At 43.6% G+C, this 23206-nt stretch overlaps 2 protein-coding genes across 3 annotated transcripts in view; one reads left to right on the top strand and one right to left on the bottom strand.

Moving 5' to 3' along the window:
- TUBGCP6 (tubulin gamma complex component 6) overlaps positions 1 to 13768 on the top strand; it is a 33706-nt gene extending 19938 nt beyond the window's left edge. For both annotated transcript variants that reach the window (XM_083574901.1, XM_083574900.1), the window contains exons 17-26: positions 1591 to 2827; positions 3615 to 3670; positions 4274 to 4466; positions 6023 to 6191; positions 7591 to 7732; positions 8025 to 8219; positions 8432 to 8564; positions 10015 to 10228; positions 11565 to 11764; positions 13312 to 13768. In XM_083574901.1, coding sequence (XP_083431027.1) covers positions 1591 to 2827; positions 3615 to 3670; positions 4274 to 4466; positions 6023 to 6191; positions 7591 to 7732; positions 8025 to 8219; positions 8432 to 8564; positions 10015 to 10228; positions 11565 to 11764; positions 13312 to 13403 — 2631 coding nt within the window. In that variant the 3' untranslated portion in view covers positions 13404 to 13768. The remainder of the gene's footprint in view (positions 1 to 1590; positions 2828 to 3614; positions 3671 to 4273; positions 4467 to 6022; positions 6192 to 7590; positions 7733 to 8024; positions 8220 to 8431; positions 8565 to 10014; positions 10229 to 11564; positions 11765 to 13311) is intronic.
- Positions 12276 to 22447, bottom strand: LOC310744050 (angiopoietin-related protein 5-like; the record flags this gene model as incomplete). The annotated part of the gene is made up of 8 exons (XM_083574795.1): positions 12276 to 13116; positions 13773 to 13953; positions 15061 to 15273; positions 16726 to 16911; positions 17666 to 17798; positions 19318 to 19409; positions 21342 to 21366; positions 22226 to 22447. The coding sequence occupies 7 exons, from the start codon at positions 22445 to 22447 to the stop codon at positions 13919 to 13921; spliced, it is 906 nt and encodes a 301-aa protein (XP_083430921.1). The 3' UTR covers positions 12276 to 13116; positions 13773 to 13918.
- Between the last annotated feature and the right edge of the window lie 759 nt (positions 22448 to 23206).

The raw sequence follows: 23206 nt of genomic DNA, 5'->3' as shown, positions 1-23206 counted from the left end.
ACTCAAGGGTACAAATCTTTTGGGTTAGAGTAAAAGGTAGAGTTGTTCCTTTAAGATTTGGCTGAGTAAAACATAGTATTTTATAGTAAAAGTGGCTAATGTGACCCTCCAGATGTTGTTGGGCTCCAATTCTCATCAGCAACATCCTGCATAGCCAGTGGTGAGGGATGATGGGAGTTGTAGTCCAGCAACACCTCAAACTGCTGGTTCGCCACCCCCTGTTCTTCTGGCATTTTGTACTATGTGTCTATATTAATAAATTATTAATGTTTTGATCACTGTTTAGTCATTTCTGGGCACTGCTAGAACTTCCCTTTCTTTTTGCTTTCCTCCTTTTTTGTGATCTGTGCTTTGTAAGATTGTCTGCATGTCACAGTGTGCACAGTAGGACCCACATTTTAAAGCAGGCACCCCCAAACTCGGCCCTCCAGATGTTTTGGGACTACAACTCCCATCATCTCTAGCTAACAGGACCAGTGGTAAGGGATGATGAGAATTGTAGTCCCAAAACATGGAGGGCCGAGTTTGGGGGTGCCTGTTTTAGAGCCCAGTAGAACTGCCGTCACACCTGTAAGGAGAGGGGTTTATAAAGTGGCCTGTTATTCTGGTTTTAAATTGGGAGCTTTTGGGGCAATATTGCATGTTAGTGTGAATAGTAGATATAGAATAGCCTGCCATTTGTTCTCTATGCCTATCTTCTTTTTCTTGAGCAAGCGTTACACTGTTGGGTTATGGATTGTGCAATTAAAAAAAATGTAGAAAGCTTTCTGATACCACATTAGTCTATTCATTCATCTAGAGTTGTCTATCAACTGTTTCCTTAGTGATTGAAGTAGCTAGTGGAGCATTTGAAAAGTTTGGTGAAGATGATAACCCTAAACCGGTTAAAAAATAAACAGTGATAAAAAACTATAAAATGGTAGTTTCAGAAACTATGGATGAAACAATTAAGGTGAAGATATCCCAGCTGTATAAGTGAATTGCATATCTGTTCTAGTACCGTATTTTTTGCCCTATAGGACGCACTTTTCCCCCTCCAAAAATGAAGGGGAAATGTGTGTGCGTCCTATGGGGCGAATACAGGCTTTCGCTGAAGCCTGGAGAGTGAGATGGGTCGGTGTGCACCGACCCCTCTCGCTCTCCAGGCTTAAGGAAGCTCTGCGCAACCCTCGGGAGCCCAGCGCGAAGCTGCGCCGGGCTCCGGAAGGTTGCGCAGAGCTGCCTGCGCTCCCGGGCTCCGCGCAGCTCTGCACAACCCTTGGGAGCCCGGCGCCCAGCCACGCCGGGCTCCAGAGGGTTGTGCAGAGCTGCCTGTGCTCCCGGGCTTCGCAACCCTCGGGAGCTCGGCGCTGAAGAGCGTGCCCGGGCTTTGCGCAGCTCTCCGCAAGCCTGGGGAGACCGGTGCGGCTCCCAGGCTTGCGAATAGCAGGCTGTTCTGGGGGCTGGGGTCGGGGGAAGCGCGCGCCTGGGGGTGAAATAATTTTTTTTCTTTATTTCCCCCCCCAAAAAAACTAGGTGCGTCCTATAGGGCGGTGCGTCCTATGGGGCGAAAAATACGGTAATTAATTTTCTTTCTTTCTTCCATTTCAGTTAACTTCTGCAGAGCCTGAGTGTCCTGATGGTGTGGACATCGGTAGAGACCCAGAATCTCAACTAGTGATATCCCCAGGCTTACTGCAGGCAACAAATATACAGTCTAATGACTATTCAGAGTCCGAAGAAACAGAAACTGCATCTCAGGTACTCCATACGGAGCAAGCAGCTACTCTACCAAAGAGTGTATCTGAACTTGGTCTGGATTTTGAAGATTTTTTACCAAAGCCTCAGGAAGAAACATTTGTTGTCCCCAGTGCCCAAGAGACCAACTTGTTGGATGAAGCCCTGCAGAATATCAGTTCAGATCTTTCCTTGCACGGTCAGACAGATGAAAGTTCTGCACCGAAAGGTGCGGCAGAAGGGGAAACTGGTACCCAAGTCTCCGAATACGATGGGTATGACTTTAATACTGTTCTCAGGCCTTCAGTCTCGCACAGCCATGTTGCAGCTGGAGAAAACGTCTTTGATGTTGAGGACAGGGTACCTCGCTGGAACGTTCACGGCCATGCGTCTGATGCAAATATTAAAATTGGGGAATACGTACCTGACGCTGAACTCTCCCACCCGCATTCAAACCCTCATGGCCACTCCTCGGATGCACACATCAAAATTGGACAGTATGCTTCCGAAATCGAAGCTAGCCGCCCACGCTGGAATATCCATGGGCATGTCTCTGCAGCTCATATTCAGATTGGTGAATATGCCTCTGAGTTTGAGCCATCAAGGCCAAGGTGGAATATCCATGGCCATGCTTCAGATGCCAATATTAAGATTGGCGAGTATGTATCAAATATAGAGCAGGCTAGACCTCGCTGGAACATCCATGGCCACTCGTCGGATGCTAATATCAGAGTTGGGGAAAATACGTCTGATGTTGTGTCCTCTCGACCTCGCTGGAATATTCACGGCCACGCCTCTCAGTCGCACATTAAAATTGGAGGCATGGTGTCTGATTCGGAGTTTTCTGTGCCTCGATGGAGTGTCTTTGGCCATGCCTCGCAGTCGAGTATTCAAATAGGAGAGTGGACTCCTTCAACTTTCAGCGATCCGATACCTCATCTTAAAGCCGTCTCTGGCCCCGCATCTGACTCTACAGTTCAGACATTCCTGTATAACGGAGAGTTCCCTACAATCAAAGAGCATGATGCAGGACAAGAGTCGATGCCTTCTGGTTGTGTGTTGAGCGATAACCTGGATGAAAAGCCACAAAGAAGCCTAGAAGAACAGGGGGGTGAGTGGCAATCAGTGAACAAATTACTTTGTAGACTTCCTCCCTCCCCTCCATTATTAAGAGCCCTAAAATAGAAGTCTACTCCGACCGAGACGAACCAGTTAGGATCCTTTGTCTTCAGTGGAAGTCAGTGAGCTTACATCTGGGCAGGTGCCTTAGTGGGTTTGTGGTCAGGTTATATAGTCGTACCTTGGTTTTCAAATGGAATCAATTCCTGAAGTTTGTTTGATATCCGAAAATGTTTGAAAACCAAGGCACAGCTTCCGATTGGCTGCAGGAGCTTCCTGTATTCGATCGGAAGCTGTGTCGGACGTTTGGGTTCCGAAGAATGTTTGCAAACCAGAACACTCACTTCCGGGATTATGGCGTTTGGGCGCCAAAATGTTTGAGTTGCAAGGCGTTCGACAACCAAGGTACAACTGTACTGAATAAAAACTTTATTTTAACTATATTTTAATGGGCACTTAAAACAGAAATGAATTAACTGTTTCCTAAACACTGCTTTCTCTACAAAGGAAACCTAGATCCACATAAATGCAAGAGACCATCGCCATTAACAGACAAAATTCTATTATGAAACAGAAGAAAAGCCTGATAGTTTTTTATTATTACTATATTGGTGCTGGGTAACATGAGTGGGAGACTAAATCATGTATTTGAAATGCTTGTGTTTCTTGTGAGGCTCTGTACATTTCACACTGCTTTTATATTCCTTAAGGCTAGACAATATTTGTCAAGTTTCTCAGTTCCTTCCAGTAACAAGTCCCCTCTTTTTTGGTTACTATAGCAATCATAATGGATGATGCCAAAGATCTCTCCACAGCGCCTTCTCAGGATGTACAGGTGAGGAAACAGCAACTTAAGTTTCAAATTACTAGCCCCCTAATCTTAAGTAGATGAATCTCATTGTGACGCTCAAGTAAAATTACTGAAGTAGTGGGCACGATGTTCCTTTGAATTATTTTAATTCTCCCAAATATGAATTACTTTAATTCTCCCCAATGTTATTCCCTATCTTCACTCATTTATATCCTAAACAGAAAATATTACCAGAAAGTATTATTGTCTTTACTTGCTGATTAGCTAAGTGCCCTCTGAATTCCTTATCTGAACCCTGTTTTATTCTCCCAGGGCCCTCTGACTTTAGGAATTTGCAAAAATTCTGATACCGACTTGACAGATCGCTTAGCTAAAATCAAAGTGAAAAGGGCAGAGAGAAAAAATTAAGCTTAAGATGAGGAGAACTCTAGCCCATTTTCTCATATATCCTTTAACATACGTATTACAAGCAACAACACTATGGAGGTCTGCTTAAATGACAAGAATCTTGAAGGTTCAGGAAAACCCAAGATGCAACGATAAGTGTACTTAAGCAAGAGTGCAAAGCCTTCTGGATCAAAAATGAGCCTCCTTTTCTCCAATATCCATTCCACTTTTTTTCATCAGGTAGAGGATCCTGAAAAATCGACCGAATTGGTTCTTATGACTCAGCAGATTTCTCTCTCTGAAGTCAGCACATCTGAAAGATCAGAAGGCGTAAGCACCGCTATTGCCAAGTGGAAGAAAGAGGAAGATTACGTGAAAGCCTTATCTGATCAGTATTGCCTTGAAAAATACCAGGACAGCTACGATTTGATGTGTGAGTACTCCTAACATGAGGTGCATTAAGAGAATGGAATCACTTGATATGCCATTATCCCTCAAGGAGAGTAGTGCTTGTAGAATTTTGTAGTCTAGAGCGTCATTCACTAAAAACATTTCTGGGGAGTCTCTTTCCCGCAGTCAGCTTGGGTCACATTTAAATGATCCAGCCACGTAGGTTGGGGTCTCTTGAGGATGTCAATTCCATGATGGGGATCCACCCAGCAGGCCACCACCTAATCATTATTATTTATTTATTTATTGAATTTATATACTGCCCTATACCTGTTCTTCTAGACAGAAAGCTTTTTTATTGTGCCATCATGCTGACGTTGCACACTTGGTATCATTAAGGCACATAGAGATTGTGTCAATCCTTCGCGGATTCTCACAGGTACAAATAAGTACCAGACTGCAACAGTGTTGCGGCACAAGTTTGTGCAGGATTCTGTAGACCTCATTTGGTTAAACTCTAAATTGCATTCACTTGTACCCTTTCCTCATTATTAATTACCTCTGAAATGCCGTGCCTCCGGATATTAGAACGCCCCTCTCACTTTTCTTTTGGAACATCATAGAATCATAGAATCCTAGAGTTGGAAGAGACCACAAGGGCCATCGAGTCTAACCCCCTGCCAAGCAGGAAACACCATCAGAGCACTCCTGACATATGGTTGTCAAGCCTCTGCTTAAAGACCTCCAAAGAAGGAGACTCCACCACATTCCTTGGCAGCAAATTCCACTGTCGAACAGCTCTTACTGTCAGGAAGTTCTTCCTAATGTTTAGGTGGAATCTTCTTTCTTGTAGTTTGGATCCATTGCTCCGTGTCCGCTTCTCTGGAGCAGCAGAAAACAACCTTTCTCCCTCCTCTATGTGACATCCTTTTATATATTTGAACATGGCTATCATATCACCCCTTAACCTCCTCTTCTCCAGGCTAAACATGCCCAGCTCCCTATATTTTTGTTCACCCTGTTTTCGATTATTATTTTTAATGGCAGGCACTTCCTTCGCCAATTGAGAGGCTTTTCTGAATGTGTATGGTGTGTGTGATTGAAACGGATATATTTGGGCAGAGTGGGGGGGGAGGGGAGATGTACTTGTGATCCTGTGTGATGAGAGAGGAAGGCATGTATATGTCGCTGGGCATATGTGAAGTGAGTGTGTGCTGTGTACAAGAGAAAGTGTGGACACCACATATTGCACTGGAGGAAGGAATGCTCCCTGTTATTAAACAGCAACAGCATTGTGTGTCAGGGAGATCAGTATTGTTCGATCTCCACATTCAGGACCAGCAGGACATGGGTGACTTCCAATCATGAGGTTATCTTGGGAAACGTGGAACAGCCCTGACCACACACTCTCTATTTTTGTGTTTTGCCATGTCCCCCCCCCCCAACGCTCCGTGACTGTCACCCACCACACTTCCTTGAAATTTGAAATGGGCTCACTGGCCGTAATTGTTGCCTCTCATTTTTATTTGCTGTATAGCATTTTGTTTTGAAAGTGCTTTAGAAACAGTAATCATTGTTTTTACCTATGCTCTAACACAGCAGAACTTCCAGTTTCCCATCTTCTGCATCATGTGATACCAAGATCCTACACCTTCCCTGTGGACCCATCAGCACAGTCAGCAACAGATGAAACAGCTGTACAACTGAGCGAGCTCTTATCACTCCCAGTACTGATGAAACGGTCAATCACTGCTCCTTTGGTTTCTCAGTAAGTAAAATTTACAAGTGATCGGTCAACATTGTAGTAATAATATAGCTTGCATTGCTGGTCGTATTCTTTCCTTAACGGGGAAACACACCGATACATACATTGACCTTCTTTCCTTTTATTTGGTTAGTAATGTAAGCAATTCAGTGACTGTTGTAACAAGAAATGTGAACTGATTCAGCAGTATATAGTTCAGATATCTATTATCGGACGGCATTCTTTAGTGGATCTTTAAACTGCAAATCACATTTCTTCCGCAGTCTTCTCTTTTTCAGGCTAGATGTGTCTCAGAGTTCTTATCCACTGTCCATTCACTTCAGAACGGGGGGGGGGGATGTTTTTCAACCTGAGGTCTGGACCCTTCAACCAACCCTCTAGGGTCGGCCAAAACTCCACATACACACACTGACACAGTAAAAACTACAAACTCGTTGCTGCCATTCACCCATTATGAAGATCCCCATGTATAATCCTTTTTCTTTCAGTGTAGAATCAGGGTCATACACACAAAGAACCTGAATAGAGATTTGCTTCCTTCATTGAAACTGATGGCTTTTCAAGTGGGAGAGCTCAGTATGGATTGGTCCCATTAAAAAAAAATGTGGCAATTAAAGTCAGATTTCAGAGAGAGTGGTGAAAAGCATGCAGAGCCAAGAAGGGACAGAGCACTCTGAATGTAAGGTGCTGGACTGGATAGGGAGTCTTGTGCTCCATTTCTTCCTCATCGGAATTTCCATGCCCTTCAGGACACCGGGCAAAAAGGTCTGAACTTCTCTGCCTAGCCTAGCCTTGAGCCTTAATGGGAATGCAAATCATTCACTTGATGGAGCAGGGAAGGGAGCAATTTCCATCTGCGTCAAAGCGCTAGGTGGTAGAGGTTTAAACTTCTCTTGTCCATTCCAGAGCCTTGATGGCAACGCAGGTTGTGTTGCCTCTGCTTGGTTCTGCACCCTTCCTCCCCATTCACAGTGCAAACTCTACCTACCACCGGTGAACTATTGAACGGGGCCTAGTAGTGAAGGTTGGGTGGTGTGCTCTAGAATGAGAAACCATAAAGCTTCTAGTTAGAACATAGCGGCTTTTACAGATTCTGAACAGTGCAGAAAGAATTACTTGCAAGTGTAATCAACAGAGGTGAGAATGGGCAACTGGGATTTCTTTCAAAGGGCATTTTCTTGACATCCTTGCTGCGTCCTGTGTTTTTTGCAAGTGACTGCCAAAAGGTACCGGCCCAATGGAAGTAGATTACTTGGAGGGAGCCTATAATTTGATTGCGGGTAGAGGATCAAAATGTTGGCCATTTTTAATTTACCCTATCCATAAAGCTAAAATGCAGTTTTACCTTTATATTTGCTTTTTTTTTTTTAAGTAACTGGTGTTTGTTTTCATTTGTTCCTAGTGTTTCACTTGTGAACAAAGCCATTGTTGACTACTATTTTGTGGAACTAAATATTGAGAAGCATTTTGGAGCACTAAGGCATTTTTTGTTGATGGAAGATGGAGAGTTTGCTCAGTCACTCAGTGATCTACTTTTTGAAAAGGTATTTGCATAGGCTTTTCCTTAAACGCCTGATTCTTGACTATATATCTAGTTTCCGGCATGTGAGGAAATCATATTACATGTGTATGTGTGTAAAGATTAGGGATTGTGTAGTATTTGGCAGTAGTTTCAATGATCACAACCTGAACAACCTCTCTTGGAAGTTTTAAATATAAGGGACTTTCTGGCTTGAACTGTGTTTGTATTAACATTGAAAAAAATCTTATTACCTACTTTGGAAAGGTTATTCTGACAAACAAATTCTCAGTATCTAATGTGTGTTCTAATTTCAGCTTGGATCAGGACAGACACCTGGTGAACTTTTGAACCCACTAGTCCTCAATTCCATTTTAAATAAGGCTCTGCAATATAGTCTCCATGGGGACACTCACTTGGCTTCCAATCTCTCATTTGCACTGAAGTACCTTCCAGAGATGTTCAAGCCCAATGCACCCGATGCCCTAAACTGCTTAGAACTACGCTATAAGGTGAGAAGACACACAAGAGTTGAGAAGTGAGCCGGATTTTAAGATTCCCCTATATGCATTGCAGTTAATTGATCCTGCTTGTTCTCTGATGCTACTTAGAAATGCATTCTGTTCTGCTAACTGTGACGTAATCCTCATCTTAAACAGGCAGCGGAATATTCTGACGCCTCGGGAGACATACAGTCATAATAGTTTTATTGGTTTTTTTGTAGGTTGACTGGCCCATGAACATTGTCATTACTGAGAACTGCATGAATAAATATAACAAGATTTTCTCTTTCCTGCTGCAATTGAAGCATATGGTGTGGACTCTTAAGGATGTCTGGTTCCACTTAAAGCGAACTGGTAAGATAAAATCTGACTGCTTTTATTTAGCTTGAAAGCTAACCTGTTCAGAAGATTCAGATAAATGAGTTAAATCTAAAGTCTCTGTGTTTCCTATTTCTACCATTATTTACTCGAATCTAATGCTCACCTTTTTTGGCCCAATTACGTTGTGAAAATTGAGGTGTGCATTAGATCCGAAGGCACATTCACATTCGCCATCAAATACTTTATTTGGTTTCAAGATTCTGAAAATTAAGATGCCCATTAGATTCGATGGTGCATTAGACTTGAGTAAATACAGTATATTCCATGAGAGTTTGATTATTCAACAGCAAACCCATATAACTGAAGGTGAAAGCAGTTTGCTTTGACACAACAGAAGAGGTTTTGGATTCTCATCCAAATGGAGTAAAAGAAAGGCCAATTGTCTTCCAAGGGTGGTATTCCAGTTTGTTCTGTGAAATATTAATGCAACAGCAAGAAATAATAACTCCTGCTTCACCTAGTACATTGTAGGTATTGCACTATACCATATTTGAAATAGTAAAGAGGAAAAACATAACCAAGCACAAAAAGACAAATGGATATATTGATTGAGGCTGAGTTTATGAAAGCCTGTTTCAAGGAAGATCTATTTGATTTCTCATCTGGTCTCCTAGTACAGTGGTTTTCAACCAGTGTGCCGTGGCACCCTGGGGTGCCTTGAATGATAGTCAGGGGTGCCGCGGGCAACACTGGCCTCTGTCCCTCCTCACATCTCTGCCTCCCAAAGGTTTCTACAGCTGTTTGTTGCAGTGGCCCTGGCTACGAGCTCGCCAGGCATATATTACCTCTGGGGCTGGCCAGGGGGTCCTTGGGGGCGGGGGGGGGGGGAGAGACTCACAGGTCTGGGGCTGCAGCTGCCCAGAGGACTCCCGAGGGGCGAGGAGACAGAGGGAACACTCCACAAGGGAGGGTGTTCGAAAAAGGGTGAGAGGCAGCCGGCTCTGCAGGCAAGGGGCGACGTAACTGGGCTCCTGAGCCCCACAGGGTTGCCGCAGAAAGAATGCAGTTGGTCAAGGGAGCCGTGGACTCAGAAATGATTGAAAACCTCTGTCCTAGTCGTATTAAACCAGGATGGTGAATCTGTGGGCTACATACTATGACCCCCATGCTAAAAAATCTGACAGCTCCTGTGGGTCACCTGCTGTGATGCCATGCTAAGTGTTTTGTGCCCTTGCAAGACGCCTCAGAGGTTTTTCTATTTTAAGAAGAGTTTAGATTCCCTCCCAACATTGTTTTTTTACTGACTGCCCCCATAGGCCACTTGCTACTGTGATCCCAACATATTTTTGTGGCTCTTCACAAAATTTGTTAGTAAAAACTGTGCCCGCTTTGCACCTTGGCTGCTTCTGCTTTGGCATGCGGGCCAAGAGTGGCGGTCCCTTTTCAGGCGCTGCGAGCCATCCTTGTCGTTTTGGTTTTTCAGCTCTAGTGAAGCATGCATCCAACTCAGTTCAGTTTCGACAGCTCCAGCTTTATAAGCACGAAATGCAGCACTTTGTGAAAGTTATTCAAGGCTACATTGCCAATCAAATCCTGCACGTGACGTGGTGTGAATTTGGAAATAAACTGTCTTCTGTGGGGAACTTGGAGGAAATCTACAGAACGCATGCTGACTACCTCAACAAAGCCATCTTCCGGTAAGAAGATTTCTTAACAAAGCGTTGCACATTTGCCTTCCCTTGTCTGCATGTAGAGATGGACAATTCTCATGTAACTAGAAAGTTGGGTCGACGTGTCTTTTCTTTACGTAGGCTTCTGCCACCAGTCCTGCTGCCATTGTGACGTAGACAGCGAGAGGAACTAGCAGGCCCCACCACTTAGGCATTGCAAATATGGGAACTTGGGCGAAGGGCTAAGGAGAGTTGCACTTTGCTTTCAACATATTTGCAAAATCTGAGAAAGAGAACCAGACCATTTCTCTTGCAGACTGCACAATGCCTCTCCCCTCACCCAGCTTATGGACTGAGGAAAGGAAAAGTGAAGTGGGAAGGAGCTGGAAGATGGAGACAGAAATATCTCCGGGGACCAAAGCAGGGAAATTACAGCACAGAGGAGAGCAGAAAGGCCTAAACCTCTAAACCCAGCCCTTTGGTGTGGATGCATATTGTCCCTCCCCAATTATCAGACTAATCGTTTGAGGAGAGGGCGATAAAAGTTTAGGGAAGCTTTTAATGTTTAATAGACTATTGTATTTTAATTTGTTGGAAGCCACCCAGAGTGGCTGGGGAAGCCCAGCCAGATGGGCTGGGTATAAATAATAATAATAGGAAGAAGACACCTCCCCCCCCCCCAAGCTGGTCTGCATGGATCATTTATGGAAGGGTGTCTTTGTGCATTTGCTGTGGATGGAATGCCACACCCCCAATTAGCAGGGCTGGGCGATAAATGCGAGCCAGAGTGACAGGGGGCTTGTTGAAGCAGAGGGAAGAACAAGCTGTATTGCAGCTTGTTTCTCCCTCTGCAGCGGTATCAGGGCAGACTGCGATTGCGGTTTCACTCAACAGTATATCGCTGGGGAAACGTCCAGCGCTCATGAGTCCCAGCACTCAGCTGCCGCTTGTTTTCCCCTCAGTGCACTGGGCGCTGGTAGCAGAGGGACTCAGGAGGCAGCAGTTTCACCAGCGATATACTACTGAGTGAATCTGTCATCGCAATCTTCCCCTAATACCGGTCGTAGGCAATCTGAAACAAGCTAAGCCTTAGTAAATGCTATATAGTACCTGGCTGCATCTAGTCCATCAAAATGTTATTTAGGATAACTATATCCTAGTACTGAAAAGTTAGAATATACAAAGGACACAAATTCACTATATAACTGGCATGTTGTCTTTCCTATCCGAAACGATTCAAAAATTGCATCTGCAATCAAACCTCAGCAGGCATGTTTGTTAAGATGCTCCTAAACACTGCTGCAGATGAAAAGTATTGCTGCTTGCTAACTTAATATCAAAACCATCTCTTTTCTTTTGACAGAGGATTGTTGACTGAAAAGGCAGCCCCTGTAATGAACATTATTCACAGCATCTTCAGCCTCATTTTAAAGTTCCGTAGCCAGTTAATCTCTCAGTCGTGGAGTTTCGATACCAGCAAACAAATGGCTGTTCATCCCAACTTTGGCTTAATGCAGCAGTCTTATAACACGTTCAAGTACTACTCCCATTTCTTATTCAACGGTAAGACTTCTGTTTTTGCAAGGATGGGAACCTGGGGGCTGTCCCCAAACTCCCCATCAGCTTCTGATAGCATGGCCGATGGTAAGGGATGATGGAAGTTGTAGTCTAGCAACTTCTGGCAGAGGGGCACAGTTTCCCCAATTTTGGGGTATTGCAAAGATGTGTTTATACTCAGTTTGGAAATAAAAACATCCTCTGCACAGGACAGCTGGGAAGTCTTAGTGTTTCTTGGCAAGTTTGCTTAGTGCAGACACTCAGGAAAAGCTTTCTTCTGCTTTTCTGAGTTTTCAAGATCTAGGGATGGGGCAACAGGACATGAGCCGGGTGATGTTTCAGTTCATCATCTGAAACCAGTATGAAGTTCAGATCAAAATACTGGTTTCACACTCTGAGCTGGCAATACATTGCGGCTCCCTGGCCACCACCAGCACAGCACATTCCTGCGCTGTGCTGGCGGCTGGCGAGCTGCAAAGTCTTGCCAGCTTAAATTACCTGCCTGCATGCTTGCCTTTGCCCAAGCAAGCAGGGTGGGCCCAGGAGGAGAGAGGCACTTGCTCTGGCAAAGACAAACGTGCAAAAGGAACAACTTCTCATGTTTCCTCTGCTGGGGCTGGGCTGCAGAGGGAGGTGGGGAGTGGGCAGGAGCTCCTTTGCCCAAGCAAGTGCGCATGCTTCCTTCCCTTTCTCCTGGTCGCTTCTCCCTCCACAGCCCAGCCACTTTCTCAGCCTTTTCCAGTCTTATTTCAGACATCGTGATACATCACTATATTGTGATGGTTAACTGGTGATATTTCACGCCCAGTCCTAGTCGTGACTGTGTTCCCATTATTTTAAACCAGCCCTCCCCAACCCAATATGCTTCAGATGTTGTTTGACTGCAATTCCTGTCAGCTCTGACCAGCAGGATCAATGTCATGTCTGAACCAGACCATTGTGTAAAGCTTGCATGATCTTCAACAGGAAGAGCTGCACCTATAGAAGATAACATAGGTTACCTTACATTGGGGTCAGGCTACTTGTCCATCTTGCCCAGTATTTGTCTCCTCTGGCTGGCAGTACTGTCCAGAATTGCAGACACAGATCTTTAACATCGCTAGCTTCCTGGATGCCAGAGATTGAACCTTGGCCTGTTGGCATGTAGAGGATGTGCTCTGCTATAGTCCTTCCACTTGGTGTTCTGCTTTCAGTCCTACGTATGTTTGCTCAGAATCTGGTGTGCTCAACAGACCTTGCAGCAGTTGTAAGTGAAATCTGTAGAGCACTGTGCTTAATAGAGTTTGTTAGCATGGGCAAGTGAAATAATACTTATGATAAAAGAGAGAGCAGATGCCTAAAGTGTTCTTGGTTGGAACCTGTAAAAACGAATAGGCTCAATTGAAATGAAACCTCTGCTAGGACAAATAAAAGAGGGCAGCACCTTGCGTACCTCATTGAGCTTGTGCACACTGTTGAGAGAGGAATATCAGGGGGACAGAGATTTGAGGCTGACCGATCTGTATATCCCTTGCCATATTAAACAAGTGTTGTCTTATTTTCTCTTCTTACAGTAGTAACTAAGCTTGTAAACAGGGGGTACCAGCCTCACCTGGAAGATTTCCTGTTGCGAATCAACTTTAATAACTACTACAAAGATAACTGAGCTTTCTTAAAATACATCGCAAACTACTGATATAACACAGATTCAGCAACGTATTTTCATTAACTGGCACATTGAAAGCTGCCAGTGTCAAGACGCTTCTGTAAAGAAAAGCATGTTTATCAAAGACAATTGAAGGATAGAACGGGATCCATGGAAAATATCATCATAACTAGGAAGATAACGTCATTCCACCCTGCTTAGCATGGTAGAAGTTTTTATTCTCCTCTGTGCTGCAAAGCATGCTGCCAAGTGCCGATACAGCAATATGTGCATTAGTGTAAATTTGTTAATGTGTATATTTTTCCTAGTAGCATTGTGAAATCTTCTCATGTAAATGTGTAAGAAATAAAAAGCAAAGCAGAAACATACCACTTGGTCGTCAGCAGTGTGTATTACTAACATCACTCTCAGGAAACAGATTGAGAATAAGAGCAGCAACCCAGTGGAACAGGAAGTTAAAGCACAACTAGTGATGGCCACAGACTCAAGGTTATAACTGGAATGAATCAATCGGTTTATTGGTGTACAAAGCTTAACGGCCTTATGAAATCTGAAAAAAAAGCAAATGGCATATTCTGAAAATTGAAGGAAATAAAGCAACAAAGGAATGTGATATAAATTGCATTGCATAAACCAATTCATGGTTTAATGGAATCCACTAATCATTGCATTGACAACAGCAATCAGAGTTAATGACATTGTCTCCTAAATTCCTCCAGCCCATTTAGTTGTAAAACCCAAATTCTAAATTCTCCTAGCTTTGGTAACAACACACTTTTATTCTATCTAGGGCAGTAGGTGAGGATTTTGCGGCCTCCATTCAGCTGGGCAAAGCATACAAAGCTGAGCAGATATCAAGCAACAGTAATAAAACATCCCTACCCACTAAAAAAATAAAATAAAAAGTAGTTTGGTTCTTGTGTGCAGTCCTAGCAGCAAAGAAGCCTGCAATTCTTTTGCCCAGGAAGAAAATGGTGGGGGGAGCGAGATGTTCATCCAAGCAGCACACAAAACGGCTGGTTTTTGCCAGGAGGAGAAATTCCATAAACTTTGAAATTTGGTGCAACTATTTGGGGAATCATCAAAGAGGGAAATTAACTGGTGGGGAGCTGTTGCACTGCTAAGGCACAGATGCCACATCTCTACTGTCTTGCCTGTTACCAAGCAAGGTCTTTAATCTTACTTCCCCCTTTTTCATCCTTTGCATTGGGGTTTGATGGAAATATGGGTGGGTTCCTATCTAATTTGTTCTACAGGGGACAGTAGAAGTACGTCTAGGATTATGACTGCACTAAAATATATGTTCCTTATTATTGAAATGGTTTTGGCAAAAGGAGGGGAAGGGGGGACTACGTCTACTGAAAAACTAGAAAGACTTCAACAATCAATTAGCAGAAACTTCATTTCTTAGATCAGTCAGACTTGCTACTTGATTATATGTTGCATACGCAGCAATTTGCTAGTAAGCGGCTGACATTCATAGTAACACAGGGATGGTTTTGTACTAAAACTGCTGAAGAAAAGGAAACGAACTCGCAAGCCATCTCTGGCTGGAGAGTCTGACATTGTTACAGCTAAGTACATTTTATCTTGAGTTCACTAAATAGCAGTGAATCAATATTACTCCATGTTTTCCAGTACACGCCAGATACCCAACCTCTACAGCTGTCTTTGGGATGCCACATCCCGTTGAGGTCCGCCATGCCGCAGTTACTGAACCACCACCCAGAACCGTAGAGCTCGCCAGCGCAGCTGTCGAATGCTTCATCGCCCACAAAACATGGGCCACAGTCGTCATTGTCACTATCAACCGCACTGAAGAAATTGCCATCTTGATTCTCAGAGGGTTCAAGCCCTCTGAATGCATCTCCTAAACCAAGAAAAAAACAACCCTAAATTTTAGTCTCGTTAATTGCCTGCATCAGGGCATTTGGGGCAAACAGGCAAATTCTTACTGGCTTACTGGTATAATTTGTGTTTCTTCAAGCATTGTCCACAGTACTTCTGCTTTTATATTTTTGGTAAAATAATTCTAACTGCCATAACCCTGGGGATGTCAACATGACAACACACCAAAACAAATACACACTTTTTCAAAGAACAGCAGGCTGTTCTTGAAGCTTTTACAAACTGTATTGAGCCCCTTGGTGATTTAACACACCTTTTTACAATCTTAACCACGTTGCGATTAGGAGGTGTCAGTCTAGAGCAGCTGGCATTCTCCACTTGGCTCTGAAACTGCCTCATGGTAACTAAAATGCCCTTGCAAAATATAGTGTGAATCAAATTACCAGGTATTTGCTTCAACACAGCCCTAAAGTTGTGTTGTTTGGTTATCTGAAGAAAAGCAACAAGAGTAGTATGGGCTGAAGCAAGTGTGGGGAGCCTTCAGTCCTTCAGAAGTTACTGAACTACAAGGCTCATTTGGTCGAGCAAGCATGGTTATTTAAGGTTGATGAGAGATGTAGGGAAACAACATTTAAAGGGCCAAAAGCTTCCCGCACATGAACTGAAGGTGTAGAAGTGGTAAGATGTCCCTTGTCAAGTGCCAGAACCTGTGTAGCATCTAAATGGAAGCAACTGGAACAGTCACCTTCACAATACTGTATACCCACACTCTTTGTTCTCCCCCCTCTAAAATAATTGTATAATTCTTATTTTTTACCAAATATAAAATCTATGAACAGATAGAACCCAACTGGGGCCATTGCACTCATTGAAGTATTTTGATCCAGAATATGATTTTCAGAGGGATTTCCCTTTTTGCCCTGCAGACCCTCTCCATTTTCCACTGCGTCCTGGGGAGGGGGTTCCCCAGATCATGCAAGCTATTTTTCTAGGGGTGTTAGGGGGAGGGGGAATCAGCAAAATTTACCTCTCCCATTAGAAGAGGTATCCCCTGGATCAAAATCAATTTTGAAAGTGCAGTTGGGTAAGGACCATATATGAGTTGCGTGTACATTTCCCCTTTCCTTCGTATTAAAATTATTTTCAATTGCAAAATATACCGATACTTCTTTTGACTTATTGCTAAAATTATGCTTATATCCAGCCACTACACACCTATCTAAAGGCAGCTGTATTTATTTAAAACCATGAATGCATTGCTACCAGGCCAGTGTGACTCTAAGTGGCTACAATGGCTCTGGAAGGTTAATCCTGCCTGAGAAGCTGCTTCAGGAAAATCAGAATTTTATTCCAGGGGTGCAACCTACCAATAATGTCTTTGTTTTCCAGCTTACTTGGTTCTGGGCCTGATTTTGAGAGATGCTAAACTGGTAAACATGGGAGTCATTGCACACATCATCACTGAATCTCTTACCCACATTCCCTCTGTATTCCCCCAAAGAAAGGCGGTATTTTTCATCTTCGTTGCCAATTTCGAAGGTCTTGTATACAGCATAGCCTTTCTTCCCTTCGCAGTTTCCCATGTCCACTCGGAGCTCACATTTTTTGTCTCTCTGGTGGGTCAGAGCATGAATGTAGACAAGCCCTAGCCAATGTTCAACTGGAAAATATAAAATTGTATTTTCATGTATCCATTGCCAACTGTACATCATCTTGAATGCAAGGAAATAAACGCCTGCAGTTTTGAGAGCCACAACAGTTTCCAGCTTCCTACTTTCTACTTAGGGACACAGGTGGCACAGTGGTCTAAACCACAGAGCCTAGGGCTTTTCGATCGGAAGGTCAGTGGTTCAAATCCCCGCGATGGGATGAGCTCCTATTGTTCAGTCCCTGCTCCTGCCAACCTAGCAGTTCAAAAGCATGTCAAAGTGCAAGTAGATAAATAGGTACTGCTCTGGCGGGAAGGTAAACAGTGTTTCCATAGGCTGCTCTGCTTCGCCAGAAGCGGCTTAGTCATGCTAGCCACATGACCCAGAAAAACTCTGCGGATAAACGTTGGCTCCCTCGGTCTGTAAAGCGAGATGAGCGCCGCAACCCCAGAGTCGTCCACGACTGGACCTAGCGGTCAGGGGTACCTTTACATTTATTTTCTACTTGTGCGTACATGGAAAAGGATCATAGCAGAGGCTTTTGAATGTGGAAGGTCCCGGGTTCAATCCTTGCCACCTCTTGAAAATAATCAGGTGGCAAAATGGGACGGGGCAAAAGACCTCTGCCTGAGACCCTTGAGAAATGCTGCACATGTAGGTTGGCTGTTGAAGTCAATCAATAAGATCCATTTGTGCACATAGTGTGACGTCTAAAGGTAAGTCCACAGATCAAAAGATTTTAGTTGAGGGGAATAATTTACTTACATTCAACATGGCCAAATCCTTTTTCATATTCAGACATCCACCTCCGAAAGTTCTCAGGTCCACCATACAACCCTTGTCCATTGCGTCGCTGGATAACAGTCCATCCACCATCGTATCTCTTTTCACAGAATACCTAGAAATTTACGTTGGTAGGTAACCGATCTGAATTATAGGATCCTAAACACAGTTGACTATCAAAAGTGGGCAAAGGGAGCCAGATGGCTTTCCATAGGATTGCATGAGTTGTGGCACCACCATCCTGGCACTCGCCCATCAAAACTCCTGCAAAGTCTGACCAGAGACAACAGGAGTCTAGGGCTCACCTGTATGCACAAAGGCAGGCCTTAAGGTAACCTGAGGCTGTTTAGGACTTTTCAGATTAGTTTCAGCACTTTAATCTGAAGCCAGAAACCAATAGGTAACCAGTGAACCTGGTGTTGGGTCGGTGTAATATGATTCATTTTTTTTATAAGATATTTATTAAGATTTTTTAAAGTATTACAATAAAAATGAAAAAATAACAAAAATGCAAAATAAAAATAGTTAAAAACACACAGATTTTCCATTGCTTATTTTCCTTTAACTTGTTTCCCGGACCTCCTCATACCTCCCTTTTTTGTATTCCACTTCAAATTGTTGGTTCAGCAAATTCTTACCATTAGATTTTTACCTATTTATAACCCTTTTTTCATATTCTCTTAAAGCATTACAGCTGGAAACCACTTAATTTCTATCCAACATCATTCTAACATTCATTAATTTTACAATATTTCTGTAGATAGTCTTTGAATTTCTTCCAATCTTCTTCCACCGACTCTTCTCCCTGGTCTCGGATTCTGCCAGTCATTTCTGCCAATCCCATATAGTCCACGGTATAATATGATTCAGCCATGCTGCACTAACCAACAATCTTATGACTGTATTTTGAACCAACTGGAGTTCCCAAAGTGTCTTTAAAGACACCCCTATGGAAAGAACATTGTAACCAACTTGGATGCAATTAGTGTATGAGACAGAATTGCCTTCACCAGGAATGGCCAGACCTGGCAAACCAGATGAAACTTATAAAATATGGCCACAAACACAACTTGAAAATTCAAGGACAATGGTGGCTCCAGATCTGCACCTAAGCTGCACACTTGACCTTTCAGAGGAAGTTTGGAGGCAGGTTGTACATCACCTGCCAGCTCTCTCAATTGACTGAATTAAGTTCTCCTCCCCCCCACCAGACCACCCCTAATTCCAGAAGTTTCCAATGCCTCTCCAGGATCAGATTACAGTGGTACCTCGGGTTAAGTACTTAATTCGTTCCGGAGGTCCGTTCTTAACCTGAAGCACCACTTTAGCTAATGAGGCCTCCCACTGCTGCCGCGCCACCGGAGCACAATTTCTGTTCTCATCCTGAAGCAAAGTTCTTAACCTGAAGCACTATTTCTGGGTTAGTGGAGTCTGTAACCTGAAGTGTATGTAACCTGAGGTACCACTGTACAGAAGTAAAAGGTAGAGCTGTGTGCCATCAGTATACAGGCCCAGACCTCCAGATCATGCAGGTGTTCAGAAGACAAGGCGTTTGTAAAAACAGGTGCTCTCAATAACACTTCATCATAAATGGAAGCTGCGGCTCAGAATGTAATTGCAGAACCATACCTTACCTCAAAAGACTTATGAAAATGCTTTGGCTTGATCCTGTAAACGCCGCTGGGGAGAGATGCATTGGCAGCAAATATCGCTGTGCAATCAGGTCCTGTAATGGAAAGAATGAGTAAGGCTGATGTGACTCCTGCGGCTCAGAATGTGTGAACAGCGAAATGGAGCCCTGGAATTAACGGCAGAAGCCGGTTGGTAATAAGGCGGAACCTGATGGAATAAGGGCAAAGCTCAGTGGTACCTGATGAGAGTCAAGGGAAGTGTGTGGCTGGGCTTAGGGATGTGTAAATCTGTCAGTTTCAGTTTCTCTGGGTTTCTTCCCATCTTGAGTTCAGTTCTCTACATTTTTATATCAACTAACAAAAGTTCTTTTTTTTTTTAAATCCTTATGAAAATGCATCAGCGTTTAAGTGTTAATTTCTCCCAGTATACACACTGATATGCTGTTTTGCCTAATACATACATTTTAATCAATCCATTTCCCCAAATATAACCTATAATTGCATGCTATTTTGCTAATACATGCTTTTATGCACACCAAACCTTAGCGTATGCATTTTTGCACAAATTACTAGGCACTGCAAAATTCAGAGAGTGCAATTTACAAAGGCTGGATGTGTTTCAGTTCTTCTGTTGTTTTAGAAATTGCGGTTCACCTTTATATGTGAACTGAAGATAAATTCTTCCCCATCCCTAGCTGTGCTCGAGGGAAGTGGGGTGAAGCAAATGGCAAAAAGTAATTACTAATTGCATCCAAATATGTAATTACCTATTCTGGTATATTCTGGGGTATTATGAGCCAAGCATGATTTGTTTCAGAAACTTGGGAATTCATGCATTCAACTGAACTTCCAAAGACTCTTCCCCGATAGTGTAGGTTTCTCAGTTAGAAATATATTCAGCCAATGTGTGCAGAATCTCCTGCCAGACCTTCCCGTTAAAGATGCAAAGTTTGGGGATGAAGCTGGCAGAGGTAGAGACACTGGAGGTTGAGATAGCATGTGTGGGCCCAATTCTTCCTCCGTGGGTTTTCCAATGAACACCCAAATAAGGTTTAAAATGTGAGAGACCAGTTTCGTAGCCTCCTCTAGCTCCTAGTTTTTCAGCTGTCATGTATCTAGCTCGGGTAAGATCACAGGCCCAAATGATCCATCTTGTTTTCTTAAGGCCGATGATACTTAAGCAAAAACCTGAGCCAGGAATTTTGTGAATTGGCCATATTTTGCCCTTCACACAGGCTGTGTCAGGGTGTGTTTCCTCCCCGGTCCTTGAAGGATCAAACAGCGGTACTTAATTTCAGAGTGATGCAGCACATAGGAATAGCTTCCATTAAGTGCTGTTAATGAAAGTACATGCAGAGAAGAATAAGAAGTAATTCTCCAGCTCTTTTCCTTCCTTATTACCTCTGCTATCAGCCGCTTTTCGGACTGAAGTGTACATCAATGCGAGGAATAAGATCTCTAGCACCAATGCTTGCAAAGGCCACCAGAACCACAAAAACACTATATAACACTTAATTAAAAAACAAACAATCCTGCCCATCATGTCACATCTTGCCCTGTTTTTCGCAATGACCAGCCTCTCCTGTGTTTTCACCACTTTGCTTCCTCTTAAAACTGGTTACAGGAAGCAAAGAGGCTCTGCACTGTAGGGGTTAGGCTAGATGACCCCTGGGGTCCCTTCCCAACTCTACAAACAATTATATGACTCTCCATTCAGTTTATTTTATAAGACATCTGAAGGCAGCCCTGTTTAGGGAGGTTTTTAATATTTAATGCTGTATTGTTTTTAACACTCGATTGAAAGCTGCCAAGAGTGGCTGGGGAAACTCAGCCAGATGGGCAGGGTATAAATAATAAATTATTGTTATTATTATTATTATTATTATTATTATTATTATTATTATTATTATTAGCTATCGTGAATCAAGGCCCCAGTCACATGTTTATCAAACAGAGATGTGCCCCCACATTGCATGAAAATAGGTTAATGATCATTAAAATATGAACAACAACAAAAAAACACCTACCTTGAGTCACCCGCCGTGGTTCTGCCTGCAGAGATCAAATTATGTTTATATTAGACCGCTACAAACACTGTAAAAATGAAATTTTCTAACTTTACTTATGTACAAAGTTAAAAACCATTCCTGGGTCTTCATGCAAAAACATCTTCCCCCCAACCCCCCCCCCCACGCACTGCTGTACAAAGGTTTATATTTGAGATAAGCAGACCTTACACCAGTGCTATCTTTCATTTTGGAGAAAGGTGGAAATCTGCAACTCCCTTGCACCTTTTTGCCACAGGACTGCTCTCCCCCGCCCCTCTCTCTGCTCAGCCTTCCCCAATCTGTGGCCCTCCAGGTGATTTTGGACTCCAATTTTCAGCAGCACAGCCAATGGCCAGGAAGCTGTAGTCCAACACCTGGAGGGGATCAGGCTAGGGTTGTTGCTCTAGTAGTTTCACCTGTAGGACAGCCAGAAAACTGAGTTTTTAAAGGGGTATTTCCAGATGAAAGGAAGTTATTTCCTCTCCAGTTAGGTAACTTGTGTGGCAGTCTTCTTTAGCAAAGACTGGCATTCAGAATAAACTCCTTCTGCCACATTTCCTCTCATTCATTCTCTGCTGTTTCCATACTGCCAGAGGCATCGCAGCCAGACAGTAAAAGGGAGGCCCAGTCAAAGAAGTAAAGCGTCAATATTTGGCTTTTCTGCTTCAACCTGGGGTGGGGAATCTCTGGATCAGGGGTCAGCTGTGGTCCTCCAGGCCTCTCTATCCCACTCTCTCTCACCCTCCCTAAGACACACCCCCTCATTCAGACCACTCCCCTCCCCAGGCCTGTTCCACACCCTCCTCAAGTGCCTCCACCTTGCTGGAATGTGTCCCTGAACCATGATTATGCCTCTTGCTTACCTGGCTAAGAGCCACGTCCTTTGCTCTACCTGCTTTTGCATCTTGCTCCAGTCCCAGAAGGTCCCCCACAACAATGTGACCCTCAAATGGACAAAAAATTCCCTGCCCTTGGGCGTCAATGAAAGTGGCAATATATTTGTTTACTACCTTTGTCCCGGCTTGCTGAAAATCCAGAATTAATAAAAACCCCGCAATGCTCTTGATCTGGAAACAGAGGTTCATTCTCATAACTGAAATAAATAATAATAATAATACAGTATAGCTATTGCTTTCCATAGCAAAGCTCAGCTTATATTTCAGAAACCATAGAATCACCACAGCACATACTTGTGGTTCCCAGTTAGCTAAGTACTGCAGGCCCCTTGTTTTTCAAAAGCCAAACCATGGACCCCCTATTTTTGAAAATGTTGATATCTCTATGGTAGCTTTTGGTGAATTTACTATGGCAGTTCCCTAAGAACAGGGTTGACAGTTGTCGGAGGAAACTTGGTTATCAAAATACGGGTACCTGAATGTCTTGGCAAACATACACAATTTTAATCTGGGGGAGGGGGACAACATTGGGGGGAGCTCTAATTTCGCCTGGAGAGCTGGTCCAGTGAGAGTCCAGGCTGGTCCAGTGAGAGCTGGACCATAAAGAAGGCTGATCACTGAAGAATTGCTGCTTTTGAATTATGGTGCTGGAGGAGACTCTTGAGAGTCCCATGGACTGCAAGAAGATCAAACCTATCCATTCTGAAGGAAATCAGCCCTGAGTGCTCACTGGAAGGACAGATCCTGAAGCTCAGACTCCAATATTTTGGCCACCTCATGAGAAGAGAAGACTCCCTGGAAAAGACCCTGATGTTGGGAAAGATGGAGGGCACAAGGAGAAGGGGACGACAGAGGATGAGATGGTTGGATAGTGTTCTCGAAGCTACCAGCATGAGTTTGACCAAACTGCGGGAGGCAGTGGAAGACAGGAGTGCCTGGCGTGCTCTG

Source organism: Podarcis filfolensis (assembly GCF_964270895.1).
Source record: "Podarcis filfolensis genome assembly, chromosome: 10".
Classification (NCBI taxonomy): Eukaryota; Metazoa; Chordata; class Lepidosauria; order Squamata; family Lacertidae; genus Podarcis; species Podarcis filfolensis.
The sequence above is the reverse complement of the archived record's forward strand: the minus strand, read 5'-3'. Positions and strand labels throughout refer to the sequence as shown.